Genomic DNA, 17500 nt, shown 5'->3' on the forward strand with positions numbered 1-17500 from the left:
CACCTTGAAGCTCCTTCACTACTTTCACCACTTTACAATACCATGCTTTTGCTGCATCCTTGAGCCCATAGACTGTTTTCTTCAACTTCCATATCCCCTCCAACCATCTTCCCTTGGTGGCTTCAAGTACACTTCTCTTTGTATCTCGTCACCTTGTAAATATGCAGTTTTTGACATCCAATGTATAACAATTCCAATTTTTCACCTTTATTATGGTTAGACAGAATTTTAAAAATTTCAGCATTGCATGTGGGAGCATCCTTTTCCCACTCAGCCATTTCTTCTTCAAACCCTCTAGCTACCAATCTTGCTTTACATATCCTTTCCCCCCCTTTTATCTTTTCAGTTACTATCCATCTTGTAGATATAGCTTTTTGTCCACATCATTACCTCCTCATATACCTGGTTATCTCTCCAACTTAGAAGTTCTTTTTTCTTTAGCTTCCATTATGCTTCTATTTTCAAATCCCAGCAACACCTCCTCTTCATCTTCAATTTTTTCTACCTGACTATAATCCCTCAAGTTACCCACCCTTTGTCACCTGACTGTGAGTCCTCGTATATTGTACGAATCAGCCCATGCTTGGCTTGATCTTTTCCTGCAAGACCTAAAAATAGTCCATTCTTCTACTTGTCCTTGTATCATTGTTTATAGCCCTAACTCTATTTTCCCTTTTTTTGAATTTTGGTATCTCTTCATTAACTCGCTTTCTATTGACCCACTTTGCCCGTTATCTTCCACTGTTCCTCTATCACCTCTCTTTCTATAGTCTCTTCTGTGTCTGCATTCCTTCTCTCACCCATTATCTCCTCTCCTTCCAGCCAATCTACTTTCCCTTCATTTGGGCCATCTGACCTACCTTTCACCCCATGGGATTTATCTATTCTAGCCGATATCTCTTCTGTATCTGGTGATCGTCGTGAATCCTGTCACATGTATCCTAGCTACTTCTCTTTAAAGATCCCCATGTTTGACTATTATTGTTTTCCCCGATACTCCCACTACCTGAGCAGGTCCTCTCCATTCATTTTCATTTTCCCTCTTATAGAATACCTCATCTCCTACCACTGCTTCTTCAAATTTATGTTCTCTGATGTTTTTGTTTAGCGCTATTCTTATTTTATTACAGGACTCATTTTTTATAAATGCTTCTCTGGCCTTGTGCATTGCATTCAGTGTGTCCCTTACCATACCCTCTTCCATCCCTTTTCTCTGCTTGCAGGACTAGAACTTTCTTCTCCTATTAGGTTAGGCAGGTGAAGGGTTTTTTCCAAATCTAATTGGTTGGGAGAGAAACCTCCATTATTCATTAAACAGTTCCTAGCACTCACTACCCATTTCAAAGCTAGGGACCAATCTACTTCCTCTTCCTCTTCCTCCATCATCTTCCTTACACTTCCCTTGATCATGCCTACGGTCTTTTCACATAATCCGTTGCTCCACGGAGATTCTGATGCTGTGGCTAATACTTTAATATTCCATTTTTCTGCCATCCTCCTTACTTTTTCATTTTGAAATTCTCCCCCATTATCTGACAATATTTTGGAGGTGCTCCAAATATAGCAACAGCACTCAAAAGTATCTTTATTATAGTTTCTGGTTTCTTATCTTTATCCAACAGGCCTGACAATATCTCGTTGCCATATCCACTATTACCAAGAACTTTCTCTCTTCTATCTCTCCCACATCCACTCGCTACGACTTCATTGAACGTTTTACTCCAAGAAAAGCCTACTACCGGTTTGGCGGGGTTTTCTTTTGTATTTTTTACAAACCTCACAATTTTTAATCAGTTCCGTTAGTAACTTTCTTATTTCCTCTTTTTCTTTTTTCGATTAACCCATTACTCCATTGTGCTTCCTCTGTTAGCTTCATATTTTATCCTCCCTTCCATGACCAACTGTAAATGTAATTTCTTCATTGTGTTCTTAATTTCCCTCGGATTCTTTCCCTTCCAACCCTCCAGTAATAATTCTTCTACGCCTTCCTGCCTCCTTACTAGGTCACTCTTAAAATGACCCTGTTTCGTCTTCTCTTAACGCTACTTTCATTGCCACCCCCTAATACTTCTACTATGACACAAAATTTTCTTTCAAATTTAGGGTCATACCCATTTTACTCATGGTTTGCTTACCTATCAGCCAGGGTATATCACCTTGCAGAATTTCCGTCTTCAAATAAAACTTTCTGTTTTTAGTATCACAGGTATTTCTATTATTCCTCTGGACTTATAAGATGTCTCACCAAAATTAAACACTTTATTAGATCTCTGTCCTATGTCCCTCATTCTCTCCTCAACTCTTCCTGACTCAAATCCATGACAATACGTGCTAGTCACAATTCCCCGCAAACTGTTGATTTACACCCTGTGTCCAAAAATTGCATCAACCACCTCCCATGATGCTTCCACTATTTTATTAACTTCTCCTACATAAACCTCTTCTTCTTCTGTCCCATTTTCTGTTTTTACCTTATTTTCTTCTAGTCTTGTTTCAGTTTTCTTCCTATTATGAAAATTCTGAGGACAATCCCTAGCCCAATGCCATTCTGAGCTGCATATTGCCACATACTGTTACCTTCCCTTCTTTGTTTATAGGATTTCTACCACCCCTTCCTCGGTTCCATCTTCCCCGATATCTTTGGTTTTCCCTTCCCCTCCCTCTCCCAGAACTGGCATTGCCTTCTGACGAACCCCACCATTCCCGTTCCTCTCTAGTCCCTAATCCCTCAAATAGTCTTTTCATTGTTTGCGACACTGTTCCGTTTTTACTCTAGCTTTCTTTGTTCTTCCCACAAGCCGATATACCATTTGTTTTTTGATTTTCCGTGAGATTTGCTTGCTCTATTACATGATAACCCCTTGACTTCGCCTTCAAGCGCGCCTTTCCCCCACCCCATTGCTCTTTCACACTCCAGATGCTGCCTTCTCGTATCTAATTAAATAGTCCGCCATATTTTCACTAGATTTCTCTCTTATTAGAAGGTATCTTTTTATTCTACCGTAATTCTCCATTACCGAGTCTTTTAGATAGGCTTTATCTAGTTTCTCTAGGATTAACTTTGGACCCTCTGTACCAGTAAGTTTATCTTTATCTAATGCTTCCCTAGCTCTCGGGCTTTTCCCTTTTAAGCTCATTCTCATTTCTATATCGCCGGGTATTTTGTATCTTCTCCATACAACAATAGCCAATCTTCGCTTGACCTTTCCATTCTTTGTATTCTTCTTGTTATCCCGCTAAAAACCTAGGACATTCCCTTCTCCATCTAGTAGTCTCCCTTTGTTCACTGTCGGATCCAGGCATCTTTGATCAACCACGCTCTGCTACCAGTTTGAATTTTGGCCTAGCTAACTCCTTCCTTTCATTTAAAAAATAAAAAATGATATCTACCCACCTGTACGCTTTCTCCAACTCCAGTACACTCCAGAAATCACCTTAAAACACCCAGCAACCACAAGACTTACGACCCGAAAAAAAACAACTCCTACCAGACAGAGAGCTCTCCCCTACCAACCACACACCACCAACACGTGCTTTCTACTCCCCCGTGTTATTGTTTCCATCCTGCCGACGCCGCCGCCATCTTGTCTATGACGTCACAGCCTATGACGTCACAACACAACTTAAATACATCAACAGACACCTTCTAGAATCTACCAAACATGTTTGTCTATATATAGGACACGCCACCATTTCAACAATGCATAAACAAAATACCCATACACATTACAATATATAATCACACTTATCTATACCCATAACAATTATACAATATATAATCACTGTATACATACTCACGGGAAATGTTTATACTGTGGAGGCAAAATGGCAGCCCGAGGGAAGGACACTGCATTACTAATGATTGCAAGGCGATGAGCGCAATTCAAACTTGCTCTTAAGCACTGCAGGTTAAATGAAAAACAACTAAGAGCCGATGCAATGTCTAGAAACGTAGAATCTGGTGATTACCCTCGTCTTTGGAAAGATATCCAGTCCTTAAATCCCAAAACTAAAAAAGCTACACAGAGAGTAGGGGAAGCAGTCGGAGACGAGGCTATCGCAAGGATGTGGGGTGATCACTCCAACAATATCCTGAATTGCATAAATGATCAGGATTCCCGAAGCGAGGTAGATAACCTCCTTAATGACAACATTCAATTTCATTTTGCAGACCGTATTACGCCAGGTAACATCAGCGATGCCATAAACAGCATACCTAATAATAAATCGGCCGGCTGTGATGGTCTTCCCGCAGAGGCTTTCAAATTCTGCCATCCGATAATTTACATTTTGCTAGCTGCCTTATTCAATGCGTGCATAATTCACCAGTTTCTTCCAGACTCCCTACTCTTAGTTCGCTTGATACCATTAATCAAAAACAAAACAAGCTAAAGGATGCAGCTGACCCTGGCAACTACCGGCCAATTGCAATCACAACGATCGCATCGAAGATACTTGAGTCGGTTTCTTCTTGTGAGACTTCTCCCCTTTCTACACACCACTGACAACCAGTTCGGGTTTAAAGCAAACCACTCAACCGACACCTGCATCTACATACTGAAAGAATTGCTGAACTACTACCTATCACAGCATCTCCGGTTTTCCTGTGTTTCGTAGATGTGAGAAAAGCATTTGACAGAGTAAACTACCTGAAGCTATTCCTGAAGCTGCATAAAAGGGGCACACCCCTATATCTAATTGGCATTTTACATTGCTGGTTCTCCACACAGCAATTCTGTGTCAAATGGGGCAACGTATTATCGTACACCTTCGGCTCCCTCCCAAACGGGCTTCGGCAATGGGGGCATTCTCTCTCCATACCTGTTTAATACGTACACAGATGCCTTGAATGTCAAAATGAACTCACAATCCCAATCGGATGCACTGTCAATGAAACAACTATAAACAACTCTGTTACGCCGACGATATGGTTTCTGATTTCCCCATCAGTGCATGGCCGCCAACGGACCTCATCTGACACTTGCCGCCAATATGCAGAGGAATTTGTATATAAACTACAACGAAACCAAGACCCAGTGCATGTCGCTGTTCCCGAGATCGCTTAAGCATATTGCAGAACCACAAATTTTTTTTCCTCTGAAACCATCGGCTGGAATTTGTGCGCGAATTTCCGTATTTGGGTCACATTATTACCGACGACCTAAAAGATACGGCAGACATCGAACAGAGGCGTCGTAAACTATGTGCAACTGGCAACATGATTGCAAGGAGGTTTGCCTTCTGTCACCGAGACGTGAAAATGATGCTCTTCCGCTCGACTGTTTACAGTATCTATGGGTGTTTCCCTCTGGACGAACTATACCCGAGAGACCATGAGACGTATCACTGTTGTGCACAATGACATTCTGAGACGCCTCACAAACACTCCACACTACCACTCGGCCACACAGATGTTCTTAGAAAAGCCACCTGGACAATTTAAAAATCATTGTAAGGCGAACAATGTCCAGCTGGTAACCCGAGTGAGAAACAGCGGCAACTCGCTCATACAAAGCATCCTAAGGAGTGAAGCAAGAAGATCTAAATTGTGGGAAAGATGGGAAAATGAGGCCTTTGTCCCCTACAGGACTTAATCTCTATATTAGCAAGATGTCATCTGCAGATTTTGTCATTATTATATTTATTGCTGATATTTTATTTTTTCTTATTTCTGTGATTACTATCAAGTTAAAGTTTCTTTATTTTCGTTATTATTATATATATATATAATATATATATATTATATTTATTTAGTAGATTATATAGATATAATATATTAGATATAAAGATAATATATATATATATGTTTATGTATGTGTATGTATGGTATGTGTAATATAGTATATATTTATATATATATATATATATCTATATAAGTATTATATATATATATAAATATATATATATATATAATATGTGTGTGTGTGTTTGTGTGTTGTGTGTATATGTATATATATATATGTGTGTGTATGTGTGTATATGTATATAATATGATATATAATATATATATATATATATATATATATATACTATATATATATATATATATATATATATATATATATATATATATATATATATATATATATATATGCATTCAATTTAGTATTTAGCCCTCTGACCTGACAACTGTAACCACCTAAGGTCTCTAGTGAAAATTTAAGCTATATAATTTGTGCACTAACTGCTATAACTCTCAATGCATTTTTTTTTCTCACCAACATTATTACTATTACCAGTATTATGATTACTATCTTTTATGCTACCTCAGCTATTTTGTGGATAAGTGCCGATTACTAATTTTTCCTATCATGTTGACTCATATATCTAGATTGTGTATGTTACTGTGTATTTTGTATGTTCATTGTATATGGTCTTGAACCGAAATAAAGGATATTATTATTATTATTATTATTATTATTATTATTATTATTATAACACTGATCTTCTCACCCACGACTAACTGACCCTACTCTTCCAATACTCGCACTCCTATCTCTTTTAGGGCCAACTACACTCACATTACTTGCCCTAACACTCCTATCTACCACTCGCTCTGCCATTCGCCTCGGCCCTTCCAAAACTGCCTCCCTATAGCTTTTAAACTCTGGTACAACCTCAGCTACTTCAGTCCTAACACTAACACTTCTACTCTCTTTCATACACCTATCTAACTCGTAATCCTCTACTATTTCTAAATGTCGTTCCAGGTTAACCTTTCATTCGTCCATCGCATTTTCTCCTTACATTTCAGATTCATAAACTCATATACACTCTCCGGTAGTGTCGCCAACAACTTTCGCACTAACTCCTTACACTCATTTATCCCTTCGTCCCCAAACTTTTTCCTAGCTAATGTTTCTAACCTAAAGACATACATCGACAACGACTCACCAACATTCATTCTTGCCTCCTCAAAATCTTGCTTCCTCCTATATCTAACGCTACTCTTTATCCTCTTTGCCTGTTCTACAATCCTAGCTTTTACACTCTCATACGGCACATTCCCTACACTCATAATTACCCTATACATATTCAACAAAAATCCCGTCAAAAAGTTACCCAACTCTCTTGCCCAGACTCTCTTGTTATCCCCATACTTTGCCTCACATAATACCTCTCATATTCCTCAAAAAAGTCCCTTATGTCCCTACTACCATATTCCTCGTATTGTGCACATCGGGGTACCTCTCTCATATACACAGCCTTTCGTACTTCCCGCTCAATCTCACTTTCGCTACTTCCATTCTGACCCATCTTTCCCTCTTCCGAATACAGCGAATCCACTTCCATACTCACGTCCATACCCCTGACTACGCTCTTCTTACCCTTATTCTTTCTACTTACCTGTTTCCACTCACCACTATCCAAATCACTCTCAGCCCCTTCTCCAATGTATTCTGACCTAGTCTCATCCTGTCCATCACCCTTACTAACCTTCTTTCCCTTAGTCTTCTTCTTTTCCTCAGCCACTTTCTTATTCTTGTCCTCAGGTTTATCCTTATCCTGTGTCTTCCCCTTCTTTCCCTTACCTATCACAACCGAATCCCCTTCTTCACTCGTACACTCATCCACTCGCTCTTTTGCTTCCTTTACCACTCCTGGACCGTCACAAGACCCAGTAGGCCTACCTCCTACAGCTCCCTCTCCCACGAATCCCTTCATCATTTCCTGCATCATCTCTTGCACTGCATTCATCATTACCCCCAATTTTTCATCCATTTTCTCAACCATTCTCTCTTCCGCTCCTTTCACCTCTTCTTTCATTTCCACTTTTGCACTCCTTAACATTCCTCTCATTTCCTGTAACTCCCTCTTCTGCTCCTCACACTCTACCCTCAACCTCTCACTCTCCACTTCCAGCCTTCCCTTAGCTTCCCTCGCCAACCTCAGCTCCTCCTTCAGCCTCTCTATCTCCTTCAACCCTTCCATCCTCACTTTCTCCATCAATCAAACAACTCACTACCCAATTGCCCTGCAGCTGCTGCACCAACAGTCCCTGTTCGGGCGCCAAAAAATAATGTGGCGGAATCACAAGCTAGGAAAAAACAAGCTGCAGAATCCCCCCCCCCACATATACTTAATCGATCCAGCTGCCAAACCCACCCTCAGTCACACTTTCTTCTATACACAACAAATATACGCAGGACAATTGACCTATAGCAACAAAAACAAAACAAAAACAACACAAAACACACGTACTTACCAACACTCCAGATACTCCCGGCTATCCTGTGCTGTCTGCTGTCGAGGTCACAGAGATACCAACCACAACCCAGAACCACAACCCACAACCAAAACAACACAACAACAAAACAGGAACACAACCACAAACCAACAACAACATCCAAAGACCACAACCCACAACTCAACAACAAACAAGAAACACAACCACAACCCAACAAAACAGCAAACAACCAAGGAACACAACCTCACATATAACAACAAAACACAACAAAAGACCACTGCACAAACACAAAAATCACAACAGCACAGGCACAACTACTCTAATCAAACAACACTAACCTAACAATCACAATAACAAACAAAAACACACAAAACTCAACGAACTCCCAATGCCTTCAAAGACCGCTGCCGTCACTAATAAACCTCACCAGTTCTTACTAAAGACTCGCTTAAGACTGACTCAAAACTCTCACTCAAAACACAGACCTCCAACAGCAAACAGCCCCGAACCTATCAACAACCAATTCAGCTCTCTCTCTCTCTCTCTCGTCGTCAAATGGAACTTCATAACTCCTCCATACAGTGCTGCCGGACTCTGCTGGAATCGTGACGCCATATAATGCGACAGCAAACCTTCCAAGGCTGGTACGCCTAGTAGGCCTAGCGCTGCCCACGTACCTTCCATCCTGTTCGCATCGGGAGCCGCACCTGGAACAAAGATGGCGATGCTCCCCCCCTCCCTGCTGGGAACAATGGAGCATAAATATTAAGCATAAAATTACCCAAACCCCTCCTGGAGTTTCCGAGAACGAACCACTAGGAGAAACCGAAGGGGTATGGGACAAATCAAAGGAAGGTGGCGAAACATATGGAGCAGTCTGATGTATTGCCGATACAAAAGAAGCCAGCAATGCTTGGTCATCCAAAGATGGCGTCGACTCCTTTCTTTTGTACTGGCCTTTCTCATAAAACTTCCTCCACTGTTCCACCGACCAACCACGACAAACAAAACAAGGATTTGTAACTGAACATACATTTTCTCTGCACCAACTACACATTGGATGAGGATCCGTCGACACCGAAGTTAGGAATCTTGAACACGGAAAGCCACTGATTCTAGGGCATTTCCTTTGTCTTGCCTTCGAAACAGAAGATCCCGACGGCGACGCAAAAAACTCCATCAAACCACTTACACACTCTTACAGCTCACACCCACACTGAGCACACTCAGAAAGAGAATTAATAAGAAAAATGAAAATGAAATGGATAAAAAAGGGCAAACTAAAACCGGCTTTAAACAGATAGAGAACACATCCTATCTTAAGGGCAGTAGAAAGATAACTGGTAGGTCACAGGACGCCAAAGGCATTCTGGGTAATACATGCCCCGTGACCTGGTAGATGCCAATAGTCCCTGGATCACACAAGTTTAATTTTAATTCTACCGGTTTCCAGCTTGGCGCTAGTAAATCCTAATGTTAAGACCGAAGGTTTGTCTCGTATATGAACAAATATTGTTTTAGTTACTATGCCAAAACAGGATTACAGTGCAAATAACCAGTCTAAGGCACCATTATCAATACTATAGCACCATAACGAGGACTGTGGTGCCTGTAGACTTCGATGTTCAGTTAATGGCACACCACCCGGAACAGAACCCCCACTGGTAACTACCGGTTTTCCAACTCTTCTAGCGCTCTCAAGAGGCCAGCCGATACTAAAACTTACTGCTGTCCAGGGGTTGTGCATAAAAGATGCAATAAAGCCATCTCCATCTCCTTTTTATTCTTGTCTGATCTAAATATGGAACATATGATATCCTTCTACCTCTATCTTGCCACCTGACCTCTACTCATGTTAAAAGCTTTATTCTCAAACCAACAACCTTTATGGTACTATCTCTCATACAAATCATTCATTTCCATACATTAAGTACTAGATTTCTACATGATCTAATTTTTTTTCATGCAATTTAAAATCTTATTCAGCCAGCCAATAACCAGGAACTGCCTGTAAAAGGTTCAAAAGGTGTAAGAAAAGGAAAACCTCCAATTTACACTTAAATCACTGTTAGGAGAGGGTGGAGAGTAAGATGTAAGACAATACGAATGGAGATACAAGAAAAGGAATGAAAAGGGTTGTAGCTAGGTTTGATAGACTGATTTACAGACTTTTGGCATACATACCACGCACTGGGGCAAATATGGGCATTCAATGCTGAAATGGAAATTGACAGTGAAAAAGTGTAACGAGGAAAACCTCACAGTTGCACTATGAATCAATTGTTACTATAGCGTGGACAGTAAGATGGAAGAGAATATGAATAGAAGTACAGTAAAAGGAATGAGAGGAGGTTGCAGCTAGGGGCTGTAGGGATACTGCAAAGAACAGTAAGTAATGACTACATCGCACTGCACGAGATGCACTAACAGCACTAACACCCAAGTTAGGGCCTGAAGGGATGCTGCAAAGAACCTAAAGCGATGCCTACAGTGCAGAGCAAAAGGTTTACTGAGCAATAAAAGCATTCCCCCCTTATGGAAAAGAGAACCTTTACTGGATATCATTGTTCCTAAATAATTGAAAGATTCCTCATTAATTCTTTCTCTGTCTATTTCATTCCTTGGTACATACAGTCCTCTTTACTTGTTTTTCTTATTGATTTTGATTCCCATCTTTCTAGATATATGATTAGAACAACATACTCCAAGTCTGTCAACTTTCAATATCCGTTCTAAACTTTCTATTCTATCTCTAACCACACTCTTCAATATAAAATCTATGCAAAAGGCAAACACCAAAGGGGAAACAACATTCTTGTAGCACTCTACTACATAAGCAAATTCCCTTGACAAGACCCAATTAACATTAGATTTGAATTTACACTTTATGGATAATTTTAATGAGTTCTAAGCATTTAATGGGAATCCCACTGTAAAAGAAGACCTTCTCAATACTGATCTGTAGACAATGTCGAATGCCTTCTTGTTATCAACAAAAGCCATTAGATGAGAATTTTAAAATTTCATACAATGCTACACAAAAAGTACTGAAAAAAAAAAAAATTGGATTTGTACAATAAGGGCAAGACTTACTTTTCTTATTTTTTTCGACCTTTTCATGCTTTTTGGCAAAGATTTCAGCCTGTTCAAGTTTCCTCTGTCGATTTGCATTCTTCTTATTTCTTCTATTCAAGTTCTTTAGTTTTCTTTGCAATTTTCCTTCTTTCTTTTTGTCTCTTCTGCCCTCTGTAAAATAAAACACACACATTACAAATTATTCAACAAACTATTATTATATAAAAGATTAGTTTATCCAGACCTCTGAGCCTAATAAAGGCTCTTCTTGGGATGGTTTTCAGTAACTAATCATTAATCCTGAAAAAAAATAATGAGAAAACCTGTTTTATTTAGGAACATGATGATCCTTTTACATAAGAAATCTTTGCTTTCAGCAAGAATGCCTTTCGATGTTGGGTTTTGAAAATAAATACTTCTTTGATAGTTCCAATTTGGAAACTCAACTAGTAAGTGTTAAGACAGTCATTGGTGTTACATTTCTTTGGGTCTGAATGTGGATTTGACATCAAATGACCATGTGAAAATCTAGTATGGCCTATATGTCATTAATTTAGCTCCTTTAGCTCTTTCTTTTAGAGAGGATGACATTCACGAATGAACTTCACTTTTATATTTCTCAGTTAGTTTGTAGTTGGGACTGATGTCCAATCTGTTTACCAGTCTTGATATATTAAAGGCTTAATAGATGTTACAGAGTCTGATACTTGGACATGAGTAACTGTTGATGGAATACTGCAAGCTAATTTGGCAGCTGTATCTACTATTACATTTCCTTCAATAGCCACATGGTGGAATCCAACATATTTTTATCAATAATCCTGATTGAATAAGTTGATGGATTTTTATTTGGATTTCTTGTACAACATGATTTGGAGACTTGTATTCGTTTATATCATCAACTGCACTTCGGAGTCACCGAAAATTACGGTGGAAATTGCTCTCTTCTCAGATATTGTCTAATGCTATTCGTATGGCTGTGAGTTCTGCACTACGTATATACTGATGATATAAGGGAAGCCTTAATTTGATTAATTTAATTTTTTAGAATGATGAAGCTCCTACTCCAGTGTTGTTGTTTTTTTACCCATCTGTTTAGATCATAAGTTGATCTCCTTTTCTTCTGATGTGTTCAAATACCTGTTGGCAGTACATCTGTGTTTGTTATATTTCTTTTTAGAAGCTATGATAGAACAGTACATAATTTTAATCATTTCATGATAAAGCATTACATATTTTTTGTTTCAAAGTCCAGGGTGGTGGGAGTTCTACTGTTGGATGAAAATTGGTGAATTATGTGAATTCATTAAATATTTGGTTCTTTCTGGGAAAGAGTTAGCACTATGGTTTTCAAACCATAGATAGCAGGTAGCAGCAGATATTCCTGCTTGAAGGGAGAGCCCATATGCATTGTTATTAAGTTGCGGTGCTGTATTTAGGGGAGATATACCTGCTTCAGCTAACAGGGAGTTTATTGGGGATGATCGAAATGCTCCCGTGCACAAGCGTATTCCTTCATGATGTAATGCACCTGTTTTTAATGTCATTTCTGAAGCAGATGAATATAATGGGCAACAATTATCTATTATAGATAATGCAGTTGCTTTGCAAAACAGTAGCATGGTGTTACATCCAGTTCCCCATTTGGTATGTGATAGTTTTTTCAATACGGCAAGGGCTTTTATGCCTTTGCTTTAATATATTTGAGGCGTGCTTTCCAGTTCAGGTGCTGATCAAACACCATTCCTAGGTATTAAACATTTGTACAAAATTAATTTTTGGTATTATAAAGATATAGCTCATTTGTATTGGTGTTTGAACCATCTTTTATCGTTACAGAAAATAACTGCATTTGTTGTATTTATTGAAAATTGGAATACTACTGAATTTGCCCAGTTGGTAGTGTTTGTGATGGTTGTATTAAGGATTCTTTGGGCATGTCTTAGCATGCTACTTGTACATACAAGCTGTTTTTAACTACTTTTATTGTGATGTCCCTGACTGCTTAAGCAAATATAGTACAGCTCAAGACACTGCCTTGAGGGATTCTTTCTTCTAATTTACAAATATTTAAATAAGAATTTTCTATTCGAATTTGTTAAGTTCTATCTGGGAGAATTTTTTTTAATCAAAATTGGTAAATGACCTCTTATACAGCATAACTAACTATTATTTACAAAAAATGATTGTCCCTTAGAGCAACAAAGCATTACTGGTTTATACAAGTAGTGATTAACTAATCAATGAGAGTATACTTTACACGACTCAGAATATCATGCTCTCCCCTTTTCTTCAATTGGTTTAAGACCAATTGAAATGCTTATCCAGTTATCTTCATAAGAAAAATGTTTAGTGTTTCCTTATCTGGCCAAATACCATATGCAATAGAAGTTCATTCATGCAATATATAATTATATACATACATACACAATACACATTTTTTATATAGCAATGATTCATTAAAAGTTTATATAGCAATGATTCTTTAAAAGTAAGAAGTTATAGCCCTAACAATAAACATTGTAAACAAAATTACCGAGATCTAGCAATAAATCAAATTGCAATATAAAAAAATTCTAACATTCTTCAAACAACGTACGTTCAACACAGCTACAAAATAAGACCCTAAAAACAAAGGTTCTTAACCATTTCTGCATGTAACATGCAATGAGTGAACAGGAATTTACAAGGTGTTCAGAGACATTTTAAGATTACAGAAAAATACAATGTGGATATACTATATTTACTGAATGGTAAAACTAGATACTCCTACACCTAAAAATTCCTTAATCTGATGTTGCTTCTTCATTCCCTACAATTTAAAAAGATCTGTACCCTACGCATCCTTCATCCAATTTCCTAAATGAAAGCATCCCTCCTTTATCGACTGCCCTTTCATGGTACAGGTATTCAGTATTTCTTCTCCCAGGAAAACCAAACTCCAATATTTTACACTAGGTAGGTCCCAAAAATTGTAAAATTAACATGCACATTTTCTACCCTTCAACCATAGCATTGTTTTTCTAGTGAAACCATTCACCTTATAATGTAGACATGGTGGCAATATGAGACACCCCATTTGGAGGTTAAGGAGAGGGACTATCACTTTCTCTTTTTAAAAAGTCAAATCAAAGATTTAAACATTTCTGATTACCTGATATGTATTTCCTTCTCATGTCGTGAACATGACATAAGTAGTACCTCAAGCCCTCCAAGCCTAGCCTTACCCTTGCTACACAGCTGTTTTAAGTTAAGAATTTTTTTTTTCCATTTCTAGATAACATTTTCAAATACATTTTTCCCCTTTTACCATGGACAACTCATACAGCACTGTAATGGTTAAATGCTCATAAGTAGGTCCTATTGTTCCCAATTTCTCGATACAGGCAGTCCCTAGTTATCAGCAGGGGTTCCGTTCCGACAGCCTGATAAACGAAAAACATTGATAACTGTCAATTGGCAAGTTACAGTTATGGTGGCGATAACCAGTTAATGGTGCCTCTGTTGGGTATGAATCGGTGCCATAACTATAATTGGCGTCAATAACCAGAAATCGGTGCATTATGACACTGAAAATGGTCATTTTCATTACTAGACAAGCATTATAAAACCGCTTCGCTGATAACCCGGGACTACCTGTAATATAAAACTACAAGTGCTTGAAAGATGTACAGTACTTACTCCGTAACTCTTGTAACATTGAAGTATATCTGTCACGTAAGGTGTCTATTTCATCAGCTTCATTTAAAAACTCTGTAAACAATAAAAGGACATTCAGGTTAGATGATGTAAATCCTTATGCTATACATGCCAACTCACTGTACTTGCTAACACCATAAAAGTCAATTAAAAAGATATCTTGTTAATGTAAAAAAAAAAATTATAACCTTATCCCATTACATGTGTAAGTACTAACTTGTCTATCGACCTACAAAAATCAGGAAAATAGTCCGGAACACCTGAAACAAACACCAGTTTTTTTCCAGTTTCCAGATTTTATAATTTTTTTTCTTTCTAACATGTTTATAACCATTGCGTGATACTGTTCATAATGTGTTTGGAAACATTTTGTATAAATTAAAACACATCCTTCCCTGCATTAGGGTGGAATTACACTTTAAAATTTTCAACGCTAGATAATAACAATAAATTTTATTTCAGCTCAAAGGCATATACCTACATGGAATATACAAAGTACGTATACATAGAATATACAACGTAGCGACAATAACATACAAAATTTAGATACATGAGATAAGATAAAAAATTATAAATCGGCAATATCCACACAATTGCTGCAGAAGTATATAAAATAGTACTACAGTCCACCCCTGGTATTTGTAGGGTATGTGTACCATACCCCCCTTGAATAGCTGAAAACTGCAAATACTTAAAGACCCTCTAAAATTGCTTAGACAAAAAAAAAAAAAAAAAAAAAAAAAAAAAAAAGAAAAAAAAAATATACCAGAATACTATAATAGTTTCATCACAAAAGGTGCATTTAGTCATGAAAATAGGAAAATGCAGTAATTAGTGAATATTTCTCAGTGAAAAATATACCGCGAATAATATTCCCACAATTTAAATCTTCTTGTCTCACTGCTTAAGATGCTGTGTATGAGCGAATTGTTGCCGTTTCTAAGTCGGGTGATAAGACTGGACACTGTTCGCTTTACAATGATCTTTATATTACTCAGGTGGTTTTCTATGAACATCTGCAGGGTGGAGTGGTAGTGAGGAGTGTTTGTGAGGGGCCTCATAATGTCATTGTGAACAACAGTGATACATCTCTTGGTCTCTCAGGTATAGTTCGTCCAAAGGGAACATCCATATTTACTGCAGCAGATTCATGTTTCAAGTGACACAGAAGGCAATCCTCCTTATAATCATGCTGCCAATCACACAAAGTTTATGTCTGCCATATCTTTTAGGTCATCCGTGACAAATGTGACCAATATGGAAATTCGCACTTGAGTTCCAGCCAATGACTTCAGAGTAAAATTTGTGGGTCTGCAATATGCTTAAGCAATCTCGCGAGCAGCGACATGTAGTGGGTCTTGGTTTCGTTGTATAAGACATCAAAGTGTCTGAGTCACTGGAGACCTTGCAATGAGGAAACCAGAACCATATCATTGGCGTAACAGAAGTAGATTACTATTGTCGTTTCACTGACAGTGCATCCGATTGGTAGCGGTGGGCAGAAATCGACTCTGGAATAGATCTTGGCGAGTCTAGCTCAGCGATCCTGGAGTCGACTCGCACCCACAGGAAATGGACTCCACTCTGCTCCCTATTCACCAGCCGTTCGGCACAAGTGATCATGAATTCATGACTCTTTTATCAAGATTACCGATCTGGGGTCAGCTCGCTGAGTGCTCGCGCTCAGGGATCAGTCAATGACATTCAGTGTTTATAGGAAGGAAGGAAAAAAAAAGAAAAAGAAAAAAAGAATGTAAAATTATATATATTGATAATAAAAAATTCTAAGAAGAATAAAAATGAATGTAAACAATTGTAACTGAAATTAAATTCACAAACAATCTTTGAAACATATAGCATAATAATTCACCATATGTTAATAAGACAAATACATAAGGAGGAAAGGAGGAAATAAGTATAGTATAGCACATTATATATATATATATATATATATATATATATATATATATATATATATATATATATATATATATATATATTCATACATCATGAGTTTGTGCATTTGTGATTGCAAGTTTATATTCAATGGTGAATATTATCAACAAATATTTGGCATGGCAATGGGGAATCCTTTATCACCACTACTCTCAAACTTGTACATGGAATTTTTTGAAAAACTCTACTTACCTAATATCATTTATATTCCTGTAAAGTGGTATTGTTAAATTGATGATATTTTAGCTGTCCTGCCTGTCAGAATTGATGTAAATGATTTACTCTCTAAATTAGATAACCAGGTACCATCGATTAAGTTTACTCTAGAATTAAAAAAAGACAATTGCCTCCCTTTCTTAGATGTTTTGATACATAGAGAACCATTTCAATGTAAGTTCAGTATTTATAGGAAACCGACCAACAACTTAACTTATGTTCATTTCTTCTCAGGCCACCATCTTAACATAAAAATATCAATTTTTCTTCTATGTTTTTACGAGCATTGCACATTGTCAGTCCCCAATATTTGGAACAAGAAATTGAATACATAAGAAAAATAGGGAAAGATTTATGCTATCCTTC

The 17500-nt window shown here is 37.8% G+C and overlaps 1 protein-coding gene across 2 annotated transcripts in view; it reads right to left on the reverse strand.

Annotated features, from left to right (window-relative positions):
• Positions 1 to 17500, reverse strand: part of LOC135224385 (surfeit locus protein 6 homolog) — a 74473-nt gene that overhangs the window by 28539 nt on the left and 28434 nt on the right. For both annotated transcript variants that reach the window (XM_064263341.1, XM_064263340.1), the window contains 2 exons: positions 14945 to 15016; positions 11282 to 11434 (listed from right to left, as the gene is read on the reverse strand). In XM_064263341.1, coding sequence (XP_064119411.1) covers positions 11282 to 11434; positions 14945 to 15016 — 225 coding nt within the window. The remainder of the gene's footprint in view (positions 1 to 11281; positions 11435 to 14944; positions 15017 to 17500) is intronic.

This window comes from Macrobrachium nipponense, chromosome 12 (genome assembly GCF_015104395.2).
Source record: "Macrobrachium nipponense isolate FS-2020 chromosome 12, ASM1510439v2, whole genome shotgun sequence".
NCBI lineage: Eukaryota > Metazoa > Arthropoda > Malacostraca > Decapoda > Palaemonidae > Macrobrachium > Macrobrachium nipponense.